Source organism: Oryzias melastigma, linkage group LG7 (assembly GCF_002922805.2).
Source record: "Oryzias melastigma strain HK-1 linkage group LG7, ASM292280v2, whole genome shotgun sequence".
NCBI lineage: Eukaryota > Metazoa > Chordata > Actinopteri > Beloniformes > Adrianichthyidae > Oryzias > Oryzias melastigma.
In genome coordinates, this window is record NC_050518.1 from 8,147,414 (window position 1) to 8,161,558 (window position 14,145).

General features: G+C 40.3%; 1 protein-coding gene across 1 annotated transcript; it reads left to right on the plus strand.

Moving 5' to 3' along the window:
* The first annotated feature begins 2,720 nt into the window (after nt 1-2,720).
* On the plus strand, nt 2,721-14,117 carry c1ql4a (complement component 1, q subcomponent-like 4). The gene is made up of 3 exons (XM_024292162.2): nt 2,721-3,973; nt 4,166-5,310; nt 11,613-14,117. Exons 2-3 carry the CDS (start codon nt 4,765-4,767, stop codon nt 11,790-11,792), a joined length of 726 nt encoding a protein of 241 aa, XP_024147930.1. The 5' UTR covers nt 2,721-3,973; nt 4,166-4,764; the 3' UTR covers nt 11,793-14,117.
* The last annotated feature ends 28 nt before the right edge of the window (nt 14,118-14,145 follow it).

Below are 14,145 nucleotides of genomic sequence, written 5' to 3' on the forward strand. Positions count from 1 at the left end.
TCTTCTTTGGTCATCTTATAGTCTTGACTTCTCCAAAAGTATAGATCATTCATAAAGAGCACTGTCCCAGTATGTACAGTTATGATGACTTCTCCTGGGTTTGGTCTTGTTGTCCTGCATGTGTATTTTTTCCCCCCTTACTTGGCTCACATGTTTTCTCGTCCCCTTCACCCTCTGTCACCAAAGAGTCCTAGACACCTCTCGTTAAGTCTAGAAGGGGTCAATGCACTCCTCAAACGGTGTATGAGGGGACTTTTAACGATGACATATGACCGATCTTGCACCTTTCGCAGTAACACTGTCATCCAAACACTCCTCATCACTCTCCAGATCCCGTTCCTCTTCCTGTCAAAGGGTTAGAAGGTGCTTTACCTGCTCCGGCATCAGGCTGTTTCTGTGTCACCTGATCCTCCTGCTACCAACCCTGAAAACACTTTGGGTCTAAACGTATTTTGAACAGGTTATGAGGTGATCTTTAAATTGTCACACAGACCTTCTCTGCACCATCTGTCCAGCCTAAAGCTGCGTACACACTGGGCATGTGATGCACGTTCAAGAACTCGAGTTCTTGGACAAACTTCTAGTATACAGTGTTCACACTGGACTGTTGCTACCTGATACTAGCGTATGTACTCACAGTTGGAAGAAGCTTGGTGTGAAATGTCGTAGTGCTGCAAATCTCCGAAATCTTGTTCCAAGTTTTTTTTTTTCACGACTCTATTCCGATAGAAGAAAGACTTGGGGTCATTTATTCCAGCCGGGCACAAACCACAGTTATTAATTTCTCCTAATGTTCAATGTTGGCATGTCTGTACATAAAAAAGGACGCTGCCCATATGTCACACCCAATGGCTGACCTACTACAGGAATGACCAAGACTACGTCTGTATATAGTGCATTCACCATTTTCTAGTGCTGCATCAGTGCACACTACATTAGCAAATTTAAACCATGATGCATTGCGGTTAAACAATTTCTGAAAAAAAAAAAATGTTTAAATATAATTTTTTAACTAGCCATCAACATTTTCATAAGCGGAACACATTGAAATGTTATGAAACGTTTGTATTGATTCTATTTTCATTTCGGAATATCGGTGATGTCATATCTGGTGTTAGGCACAACAAAAGCAAAGTAATGAGCATGGTGTCCGAATTCTTTTTAAATTCCAGGACACTAGATAGTCCTGCACAATATAGTTTTTTAGCATAGGGATTAAGGTGGTAATTCCGATGTTGTCCAAGTGTTCACGTTTAAGTTTATTAATTTATATGGCAATTTAAAATTACCTCAGTCAAACAAGGCATGTATATTAAAAGTTAAAACAACAATAAAAACAACAGCAACAAAGTTAAAACAATTAAAGTTAAAAATATAAATAGGCTACATAAAACCATAAAACCACCAGATAAAAGCAAAGCTATACAATAAAGCAGTAAAACACACAAGCAGAGCTGAGTCTCATGCTGTGTCAATTGGGATTCAAAAAGTTTTTTTTTAAAAATGAACAGTGAAGATGCCGCCCGAATGCTCAGTGGTTACGCGCTAAACAGTCCCAGTGCACAGATTGAAACCGTTCGTTCCCCTCCAGAAAAAGCTGATCGGCTGACCTGAGGCACCGGGTCGGGTTGTAAGGACAGAGAATCTCAGAGAGGTATGGCAGCGCACAATCGTTTAAAGATTTAAAAACAAATAAAAGTATCTTAAAACGAATTCTAAAATTCACAGGTAGCCAGTGAAGGACAGCCAGGATGCGGGTGATGTGGTCCCAGTTACGTTTTCCCACCAGAACCTGAGCAGCATAGCTGTGAAAGTAAACTGTGTTTTTTCAGTATGAAACCCAAAGGAAGGAGGATAAAAGAATAAAAGTGGTCCGAAAATAGAGCCCTGTGGAACCCCAAACCATAGTGGCCTCAATATAGCAAGAATAGGATCTGGACACACACACACAGAGTCCTGTTAGACAATTAGGAGTAAAATTCTAGGTAAAGTTTACATATAAATTAAGAGAACTGGAGCAAAGTCAGTTCATAAAGTAACTGCTAGAGGCTGTTTGGTCTGTCAACATTCATTCCAGTGCGAAGTAGCATTCTTTATTTTTTTTTTTACTTCAAAATTTTTCTTAGGTTAATACTGCGAATGTTTCGCTTAATTTAAAAACTGCACAACAAAGAGAGTTCAGTTGGTGATTGTGAACATCAAAACTTTATGTCTTTACTGGCCATATTAGAACATTTTTAAGGCTTTAACACCAGAGCTCCAGTGTTTATGTTCTTTGATTTACTGTAATTTTTTTAATGTTTAATATGATTAATGTAATTCCAGCAGATTCTGAAGCAGAAAGCGGCGTGCAGAATCTGCTGGAATTACGTTGATCGTGTTGAAAAATTACTATTTTGTGTTTAAGCGTCACCGACGATGCCTCAGGTGTTAAAGGGTTAAACCTTGTTCATCCCTCCTTTTTGCGCATTTTTGAAAAGGTCAAGATTTTCCCAAAACAATAATGACCACAAAATTAAAAACTAGCTTCAAATGATGACGACATCTCTTTTCCCTTCCTTTACTCTCTGCCAACGGAGGCTGCACATCACCTTTCTGAAAAACACAGAAGCTGCCCAAAAATATATTTGTCTGCTTTGGAAATTTAAAGTTACCAGTTTACGCTTTTTGGAAGATTTTTTATTACTTAAGGATACTAAGATGTCTGTTTTTCCAATGTTGCTTCAGTGCCAGTGGGTTGTAGCAATGCCAATGCTGGTAGATTAGTTACTTTTTCCATTGTCAATATATCTTTCCAGCTAAAACATGAAACATAACTGTTTACAGATGCCTATCCATCTCTAAAAATATCATTTTTGCTTTGGAAAATTGTAACAAAACCAACATTTTTGCACAAAAATGGAAAATTCAAACCCTGACATCATGACAAATCCCCTAAAATCAAGCTAATATCAGGAATTTGAAATACACTGATTTTTGCACCGCCGTGAGTCACAAATGCATGTCCTTTCTCACCTAATGGCCTGTCTAACGTGACCGTGCATGCATGTGTGTTTGCTCCAATCACCGCATGTGCTTGTGTGTGGGATTTTTTTCTTTTTTTTAGGTGAAGAAACAAAAAGAGCTGCACAATGTCTTGGGCAGGGTGTCTCACTAATGAGGCTTTATAGCTGTGGGATGCGAGTCACACACAGAAAATGGTCTGGGGAACATTTAGCATCTCCTCTCCATTCCTCACACATCATGCCAAGGAAGCTTTTACTTAGAAACCCTCCTATGTCCTCCCCAGCCCGGCATACAGAAGATGAAAACAAAAAAAATTCTGTCTCCGTCTCACAATACGGAATCAAACATTCGGCTCGCTGGGAGTTTGTCTCTAACAACAGGTTGAATGTCAGGCTAACGAGACCCAGATAGGAGACATCTGTGAATTCCAGCCATTAGTTTACTCTGAAATAAATGGGAAGATTGCAAAAAGAAAAACTTATTAAGTCAAAAACTAATGAAGTGATTACAACAACCAAAATAGACAAACTAAATAGTGGGTTAAAGATTGTAGGAGGAAATATATCTACTGATCTGACATAGAGAAGGAGAGACAGGGGAGGGAGGGAGGGAGGGTGGCGGTGGGGGTGGAGAGATCTAACAGGTGTAGACTGGGAGCGCGCGCGCGGACCAAACGCTCGGAAAAGCGGAAGAGCGGACAGACGCGTCCTGGACTGCCGCGCTTTTCTCTCTGGAATAGAATCCAAAAGTGCTTCCTCTCGTTTACGCTTCATTCCTGGGAAGTTCAAGACTTTATTGTTCCTTGCATTAAAAAAAACATAAATTAGGCTGGAAAAATGAAGCGCATTGCGCTCTGATTAGGGAAAACTCGCATCACTTTTTTTGACAACTCTTGCGCGTCCTGTTGGGTCTCCTCTGTCGTTTTAGTGGAACAGATTCATCCCTGTTTGGATTCAGATTTCAGACGGTAAGTTTATTTTTTTTCTTTCTCAGATTTTTACTCTAAAGTTAATTCATAAAAATGATTTTAAATTGTATTTTTGTGTCTAATAAAATTAAATTAAACATATTAATGACTATTTTCATTTCATAAAATCATCTTCAAGAGAGAAAAAAGTACACTATTAATTTATCTTGTACCTTTTTTTGCCATCCTCAGATTCACTGGCCTGGGAGGAATTTTTCTGAATCACAATCAAAACCTTATGAAAGAAAAAAACAGGACGACCGCCCATGATTCTGTCAGGAAAGATTTCTGATGGTTCTTTTTTATTTTTATTTTTTTCACTGTTGAGACATTTTTATTAAATTAAGTGGGGAGCTTTGTAGTGGGGCCTAAATGAAATTTTAATTTTGAAAAAAAGCAGTAAGTTGCTTGCAGTTCTGAGCTGAAACTGACTTCAGGTCAATATATATATATATTAAAAAAAAATACTTTTATTTTGAAACTTTGAAAATACAGTTTTTGCCTAGCTTCTTTTCTGATTACATTGACTCAGATTATTTGAAACTATTTTTCAATTATTTTGGACCTATTGGACTTTTTTCTTTTTTTTAAATTGACCCTTGGATTTTCCGTTCAAGAATCCTGTTTATCATCCCGAAACTTCTTTCATCTTCTCCTAACAAACTGATTTGGTGAGAAGCTTCATCCTGGCCGGCAGTATTCCAGTCAAGGGGGAAGAGGACTTCCTCACGCTGGCCGTGTCGCGGCTCAGCCAAAGGAAACGTGTCATCGGAGCGGCTGTAGGTGTAGCCATGGTTCTAATCCTGTTGGTGGCCATTCCTCTGCTGGTCCATACAACCAAAGGGGGCACCGGAGGAGGTTCGGGGAGCCATTACGAAATGCTCGGAGACTGCAGGATGGTGTGTGATGCTTACCCCACATTCCAGCCAGGCCAGGAGCTGACGGCCGTGTCTCCAGCACCCCAGGATTACTCTGGAAAAAAGATGAGGTCCGGGCTTCGGGGGCCTCCAGGCATCCCCGGCCCACCAGGAGAACGTGGACCCCCTGGAGAGCCAGGCAAACCGGGGCCACAGGGACCCCCAGGTCCAGGCCCTGGTGGCTATTCTCCCTCCGTCTACACCCCCAAAATAGCTTTTTACGCAGGGCTACGAAAGCAGCACGAAGGCAACGAAGTGTTGAAATTTGATGACGTGGTGACCAATGTAGGTAACTACTACGAACCGAGCACTGGAAAGTTCACCTGCCCGTTGCCTGGCATCTATTTCTTCACCTACCATGTTCTCATGAGAGGTGGGGACGGGACTAGCATGTGGGCAGACCTGAGGAAGAATGGACTGGTTAGTAAACGTGAATGTTTGTGAGTGCATGCATGAACGTCCAGCAGGTGTGTCACCGTACCAATATATACCCATGTGGCCATGCGACAGATTTTTGTCAAAGTTGACCATCCTGTCACTCCATTGACTCACCTCTTCCACGTCAGAGTCTTTGTATTCATAGCACATTCAGCCTCAAGGGTGGAAACATGACTAAAGAATGAAACAGCAGCCTTTTTTTTGTTCATTAAAGCTGCTTTATGGACCAAAACTGTAGCAACAGATATTTGCATTGCACTGTGTACATGACAAGTGGCAGAATGCAAACATAAAAAAAAGAAAAAAAAAAAAGCTAATTAATTAGTAAGTATCATACACCCAGTTTGATTATCGCCTCAACAGAAGTGCAAAAGAGCACAGTAGAAAATGTCTGTCAGAATCTCAAGGAGTCAGTTTACACTTCAGCTAAATAAATAATGAATTCATATTGACAGTCCACTCATCCACTCTCTCAATCCCCAGACACTAATTAAAGACAGAGGGGCTGCTGGTCGAACGAGGAATGAAGAGGTGTGATAAATCACAGGGATTTCATCAGAGGAGCCCAAATTCACCAGACATTCTTCCAGTCGCTTTTTTACACTCATTCATTCATCAAGGTCTCAAAATGCAAATGCTTTCCTGCTCAGATCTCACTTTCTGGCCATGGCTGACTGTGGGAATGCGCTCGCAAACCCAACTTAGGCTCACATAGTGACTCACTGCAGAAGCAGCAAAATTCGAGACACGATGGTTTTACTGTGGATAAAACATGGGTGTCATCAAAGCATGCAGATGCATGTGTAAGGCTCCTGCCTTTTGTGCTTGTGTTGTCGTTCAAGTCAATTTTATCCTGCTAAATAATTTATTCATCTTAAATTGGATGCCCCGGATACCCGCGATACTTTCCTATCCAAACCCCATCCCAGCTTGTTCATTGATTCTCCATTAATTATCTTTTTTTCCCTCTGCTCAATTATTCAATTTCATCTCGCTCCATATGACATCCGTCATGCAGCCCCCTCTGTTAAATAGAGCGCCCACTTAAAAGGGATCTATTTAAACAGAGGTGCTGGTTGATGAGTGTAAATGAAATTCTGCAGAATGCCTGATCATGTTTGGAGTTATTGAAGCCCTGAGGCAGACAGGTACTCTGCCTGAGGCCAGTCAGTGGCTTGGGTTTACTAAACGGGGACTGTGCTTGCATTTTTGACCAAAAATCAAATAGACTTTCTTTTTTTCTTTAATCATCGCTGTAGGTGCTCAGGCTTTATTAGATAGTGTGATTTAAAAAAACAATTTGAAAGGGTCATCAAAGGATGAAAAAAACCTTTTGTCTCTGTTGTCAAATACTTTATATGAGGAGCAAACATAAAGTATTCGATAAAAATATTCGACAGAAATGTTCTCCTGAAGATTCTCCAGGCAGAGCACTACAGGAGGACGGAGATTATTTCAAGATTGGGGTGGGGCAGAAGAAGACAGATGACTTAATGGAGGTTTGGAGGCAGTGGGCTGCTGGACGAGGCACCTGGGAGGCGGGCGTTGAAGGCTGGGATGAAAATGGGCAGGTCTTGGCTTGACAAATGATCAAGGTCAACAAGAGAAAAAAGATTTTTTTTTTATAAATCAATGTTCCATTCATCCGTTGAGTGAATCCTGAAGGCGTCTTAAAAGCAGTTGAAACATCATCGTTGTGTTAGCATCGTTGATGTAGGGTTGTTTTCCCTCCAAACTCCTATCGTTGCATGAAGCTGAGCCAAGATCTCAGGAGGAGGCGCTAACGACGACAAAGCTTCCCCGGGATCTTATGGATCCAACATCCATTACTGACACTAAACCCCCACTTTGTAAAGCCCACCTTCTACACCTCAATCTAATGTTCACAAATCATTGCAGCACAGAGCCCGGAGAGTCGTGATTGAAGGCTGTTCAGCTCTTTCCATGTTTATAATTGAGCTGTGGGACTTTGATTGACAGTCACATGATCATCTTTGGTAGATTAACCACTAGTGTTATCTGCATTGAATGTACTTGTAACCCCGTTTGAAAAAAAACGTTGGATGTATTTTTCTTTTCCTCATCTTGATGACTGAATGTTCATTTAGCCCTCCTTTAAATCAATCATTAGAAATTCCTTTTGCCATAATTGCAATTATAAACGCATTTAAGCGCTGCATGCATCATTTGCAGTCATAGATATATGATTTGTGCACAGCTTCATATTCGGCGATGCTGGTCTGCACGCCTGGCTTTGAAGAGAGGTGATATGTCAGGTGTATCTTTTCCGCACATCATCTCTTGTAACTCTCATTAACTCCTCATCCAGTCGTTTACATTTCTAGCGTGCTCCTGTGTGTGCTTACATTAGGCATTCTCAATGCAGCATCCTATGTAGACAGATAGACTCAGCCTCAGCTGCCTTTAATCTCTCCCATGATTTCTCACCTGTCCAAGTCTCTTTTAATAGCTCGGTAAAAGGTCAAGTTATTTCACACAGTAATGTTAAAATGTCATCACTTGCTGTAATGACCTGTATTAACTTTCCCAGGAAGAAGACGTACTGTAGATGTGCTGCAGGTGAGATATAAGTATCCCTCAGAAAGGAAAAAATGTTAGAGTAGGAGCAAGAATATTTAAGGAAAGATGTAAATAAAAATGTCACTATAGATCAGGAGTGTCAAACTCAATCGCACAGGGAGCAAAAATCCAAAACACACCTTAGGTCGCTGACCGAACAAGATAAACATTCAACAGTCGAAAACGACATTTTAAAACATTAAAACCGTAATTTTTTAGCATAATTATGAATGTAGCATTACCTACCTACTATAATGCTAGTGTGCATGCTTAAAGCTGAATTTGGCTGCTGAAGATGCTGAAATTGATAGCTAAAAACACAGAAGCTAATAGCCAGCTAAAATGTTGGCTAACTGCCAAATTAGCCTAAAAAAACTTTTAAAAAAACAAACCTAGGTTAAGCAAAACAGCTAGCATGTAGCTGAAGAAATAGATAAACTTCAAAATAGCCTAAAAAAACTGAAAATTAAAAAGCTAAATTACCCAAAACAGCTAGCGTGTAAATATTAGCCTAGCTCCAAGCATAAAAAGCTAAAAAAAAGAGCCTAAATTAGCCAAAACAGCTGGCATTTATCTGAAATATTAGCTAAACTCCAAAAAAGGCTAAAAAATCTTATTAAATACCAAAATAATCTAAAAGGCTAGCATAATGACAGTTTTTAAAACTTTAAAATTGTCACTTTTTAACAGAATTATGAATAATAAAAAGGCAGGAATATTATTCCATAATAAATCAACTTAAACCTTAAAAAAATGTCAATATTTTACTCTCCATAAAAAAAAATATTTTGTCAAAATTATACAAGTTAGAAATAAGCGCAAGATAACATTGGGCCATTAATAACAATAAAATTAAATGATCAGAAGGGCCGGATCCGGCCCCCGGGCCTTGATTTTGACACATGTGCTATAGATGATAAGAGAAGCTAGTCTGTTAATGTTGCGCACAGGTGTTATAGACGGCGGGCTTTAACAATGAGTGTCAGGTAATAGCAATCTCAGGCACGGTTCAACGCTCAAGCTGGTGTTGCCGTGTAATCCCTGGGCTCCCGAAGGAGAGGGAAAACCTATTCAATAAATATTCTATTTCCACAACATCACCCCCACCCTTTCCCCCACCCTCCTGCCATGTGCTGGAGTCCCTTAGGTAAGTTTAACAGCTACTTTTCTATTGTCTCCACTCTAAGAGGTCAGTACATCACAGTGAATGAATCCTGTCAGTTTTATTACCACTGGAGCAAAGCACCCCAGATAAAAACAAGACTTCATATACCCCCACATCTCCCAGGTCTCACAAAATAGCTTCGCTTGATCAGTCTGTTACACCCCCCCTCCCTCCTTTCTTCAACTCTTCTGTTTACCCTCCCTTTTCTTCATTTTGTCTCCCCGTGTCTGTCCTCTGTGCTGCGGCTTCGCTTGTAGACAAAACGACACAGCAGCTGCACCTCACACCGCTTCTTGATTCTCCTCGCCTGTGGCCCTCTGCTCCCAGGCGTGTTAACAGGGGGCTGTATAATGAAAGGGCTAGGCAGAGACAGAGACAGCCACAGGCAAGCCCTGGGGGCCCCCGCCGCACGTCTCACAACCCTTTCCAACTGCAGGATCAGCGCCGTGTGCTGCCCGGTTCACGCGGATCAGTCAGTGTCCTCCAGCCGTATCCATCTCCTCTGTCTGCTTCCTGTCCTAATCCCGCCACGGCTCCCTCATGCCTCTCTGTCTGCTGCCCGCATTAATGGATAGCGAGAATTATTTCTTCAAGCACACAGAGATCTGCCACGTTTGCCACACAAAGAAAAGTAGGGAAATTTGTGTTCACTGCATTGAAATTAAAGGCGTTTTTAAGATCCCCTCACATCTCTGTGGAATTTGATCAAAAATAATGAGCGTCCGTGCTGTCAATAAACAGTCACAACAGCAACTCCTCTGTCAAAAGCAGCCAAAGATGTAAATGTGATATTAGCTGTCACAACACATGTCAAGGACAACAATGTGACCTTTGCAGAAGGCAGGGCTCTGGGAATCTTCTTCAGAAAAGGGTCTTTCAGCTGTATGACAAAAGAGTAAAGTTATTAAAAAAAAAGCAAAACAAACCACCAAGTTTTTTTTAGCATTTTTTTAGCCTTTAACTAAAGTTATTATTTAAAAAAATGAAAGTTGGAAGCAATGCTCAAACCATCAATTCGATTTTTTCTCAATGAATTCTATTTCAACCTTTGACTAATATGCTTTTTTACATTGGTTGTTCATAAACTAAAGTAGGAGCTTCAGTATATAAAAGTTAGGGATGTAAAAAATGATTAGTTAGCCCTTGATAGGGGTCAAAAAACAGCTTATTCCCTTTTTAGTCTCCAATATTTAGAGGGCAATTTGAACAGAAATTTACACCTAACCGTATCCAGCTCACCATTTTAAATAAAAAAATATATATATTAGAATATAAAGTTAATTTAATGTATCAACAATTCCGTTTTTAGTGTGCTCACTCTGAATATTAAATAACTTCAGGAGCCCGAACAGAATCCAAAGCAGCCCTAACAAGCAAAAGTATATTATTTAATCATGAAATCCAACGGAGGAATGTTCAATTACAAAAGCAGCCAGTTGCAGCAGTGCAACAAAAGCTGTGGTCAGTTTAATCGAGTTGCTTTTAAGCTTTTCACCCCTGGGAGACCTCATTCTGTTCTTAATTAAATGGGTAAGATGTGGAGAGAGGACTCCGGCATGCCTAAACAATGGGTTACTATCAAGGTGTGCATGTTAAAAAACAGCATCTAAAATATCGTCTAGACATAAAAAATAAAAAAAAAGTGATGTAAATAGATGGTAAAACGATATGTCCAGACAAGGTAAAATGAATTTGCCCGGAGGGTGGGTGAGCAAATTTTTTAGTTACAGTAATTCATGCTCTGCTGCTCGGCAATTGGCATTTTCAAATTGATGCGCGCTCATTGGGGAGAGAGGCTTGTCAGTGATGGGACTGACATGATGGTGGTTGAGTTGCAGATCATATTCGGGGGCTGTCATGGAGAAGTGGTGGCCTGCTCGGGCGCTGACATAGATTGAGTGCTCCCAGCGTGAACGGACACTGAGCCAGACGCAAGGCCGCTGATGGCTGACGTATGTCTAATGATTGGAGCTGCTGCTCCAGAATGATTAGATTCATTATTGTTTTTGTTGTTGGATTGTTAGTTTTTAGATTTAAAGTTGTTAGATTTTCAAACTTAAGCAATTGAAATTCCTGTTTTGTGTGTCCACTCTGCCCTAATCACAATTAAAAACATAAACAAATTTAGTGAGTCAATACAACCGAACTCACGCAGAGCATGCATAAGTGAAACTGTCTTACTGTGGCACAGCCACTTAATATCATGCATATTGAGTTGGCTCAGCATCACGGGCAACAGGTCGATGGGTGATGCTGCGTCTTGGCTGAGCTCACTAACCTGCCGTCCTCTGGGAGTCGGCTTATCTCCACAAACCAATCAGGTTCTCCACTCTCACGCCTCATCTCATCCTCAGCTGACCAGCCAGAATGTGGCTTGCTGGAGTAGTTTCCTCCATCACAGGGGTCACATCTCCATTTTATGAGTTTCATTTGGAAGTGCGGAAGAGTTTCTAACTAATTGAAGCAACAAAAGCTTTCCTGCAAGACATCAAATGTGGAAACCTTTTTTCTTACAATGTTTGTCCTCTCTTGGTGACAGGTACGAGCAAGTGCTATCGCTCAGGATGCTGATCAGAATTACGATTATGCCTCCAACAGTGTGATCCTGCATTTGGACGTGGGGGATGAGGTGTGTGTGCAGCTGGACGGAGGAAAGGTCCACGGAGGAAACAAGAACAAGTACAGCACCTTCTCTGGATTCCTCATCTACCCTGACTGAAAGGAAAAAAATAAGATGTTTGTATGCAAACTACTGCTCCTTTTCAGATGTGCAATCAGCACACAACACACCGGCATGCAAGCAACAATACAAACTACATCCAGACATCAATAGAGTGCAAAAATATCAACCCTTATGTGCAAGTCCAAATTTAATAATATGTACACTGTAACAGCAAATAATGACTTGCCAAGGCTCTGAGTATTCTTCATGTCATTTTTATGGAAATTGTTAGCCCAAAAGTATCAGACGTGCCACAAACTTTAATGTTTTTATGCAATCGTTAAAACTTCATCAACTTGGAAGATGGCAATTTACTCTTCACGTCACCTGCTTATATTTTTATCTTGAAACGGCCTGCTGCTCTTCTGCAATTTATTGCGCGACATGTGACGGTTACAATGCAAAATCACACTGTGTTTGATGGATGACATTTGTTTAATGATTGTTACTTGTGAATGAGTGTATAAACACTGTAAGATACCGGAGGAATAAAACTATTACACATTTGAAATATCTTTTTAGTTAGAGTTGCCTGAGATATATTGTACATTACTGACATTTTACAACAATCGACACTGCTATGTGTACAGTGTGTTTATTTTTGAGGCACCCCAAGAAAGTGTCATGATGTGAAAACTTTGAAATGGGTCGTCTGGCATACAAAAAAAAATATATGGTTGAGTGGCAATATTATAATTAAAACATCTACAGTAAACCAACCATACTTGTGTAGTTTTCTGTTGTCGGTGAAGGTCATGGCTGAACACATGAGAAGTTTAATTGAAAGAAACACACGCAGACCCGCGCTCTGTCTTATTTGACCACTTGAAGTGACGGGTGCATCGGATATAAGACACTGTGAGGTGAATGCACCGCTCAGATCGAAGATGACTGCAGCCACCGCCTGATACGACATGGATTTCCAATATTTCTTAGTGTCCCAGAACAAAAAAAAAGAAAAAAAAATCAATATTATGGCTATGTAGAGCTCCAATTTCAAATAAATTTGTGAAATGTTTGCTAAAGCCAGACATTGTGTTTCAGGATTGAAAAAAAGAAAACATAAAATTGAGGGGGGGCATTTTGGAAAGACTCAAAAACTTGAATAATGAAGGAGATTTTTTTTATTTCCAGCTATGGGAAAAAAAGAAAAAAAAACACGTTTTCCATAAAAGTGGATGCTAATTTAGGTGGTTTGAGGCACATTTGGATCAACGGGCACTAAGGGGTTAAAAACAGGTAAATAAGTCAAAATACATTCAGATTTTTTTTATTGTCTTCACAATTCTATTTAAAATGCATTCTATTGGCTAATAAATGAGTGCTTTTGCACTAAAGCACCAAGTTAAAGAGCTGATTTCATTCCAGATGTAAAGGCTTGCTCCTGCGCAGAAAAAGAGCAGAGGAGCTGCACCGTAGTCGGGCCCAGCCCAAGGCTTTCTCTCCTGGCAGATTCTAGTTGAAAGTTAATTGGACGGGGAGAGGTCTGAGACGGGATGCGTTGAGGCCCATTAGTGATTCCCCTGCCGAATGCAGAGCCACGAGGATCACAGACTCACAAATAGCAGGATTAAAATAATCAATAGCCTTGACATCTATCGACCACACACATATACACACACCCAGTAATTAGTGGACAACCTATTCAGGAGTGGACTACAACACCTTCCTGAACCCTACCTCACACATAAGCTCCACACTCCAATAGCTGAGGTGCCTAATGAGGGAAAATAGTTGTGACTGGTTGAGAGGAAAACGAAGAAAAAGGTCAGGAAGCCGCTAAGCAGCCCTTTACAGCATCTATGTCAATGCTTCCTTTATTCTCAAGAAACCTATATTTGTGACCACACTAGTCTTTTATGAGGGTTTTAAACAAAATGTGATGCAAAACTAAGAAATTTATAAATAAAACTTAATGTGACCCAAGAAAAAGAATTAAAAAATGACTCATATAAGCCTGCAAAGAAGATTATGCTCTTTATTTTGACAGTAACATGGTGGCTACAACAGTAAATTCCAGCAGCAACACTGCCCTCTTGTGTCGACGGATATGATAGCAGGGAACCAGCACACCAGCTTCTCTCAATATATCAGCAAAATTGTAATAAATTGTACCCATGGAGACCGATTCTTTTCAATCTTTGTCACAAAAGTATGGCTTTTGATTTGATTTTTGATCAAAGACATTGTTATTGAGACAGCTGACAGCGTTTTCTAAACAAATATTAACGTCTTATCCAATGCTAACATGGTGATAGTTTGCAACTCAATATTGTTGTGGCCACAGCTCTTTTTCTGGGGAATGTAAAGGCACTTCTTAAATTAAAATAGCAGGATAAATTTCATGGAA

What these genes read in the sequence shown, in the direction of transcription:
- c1ql4a (XM_024292162.2), top strand. Translation starts at nt 4,765, where the DNA reads ATGGTTCTAATCCTGTTGGTGGCCATTCCTCTGCTGGTCCATACAACC. An exon ending in ACCTGAGGAAGAATGGACTG is followed by an intron (nt 5,311 to 11,612) that starts GTTAGTAAACGT and finishes TCTTGGTGACAG; the next exon opens with GTACGAGCAAGTGCTATCGC.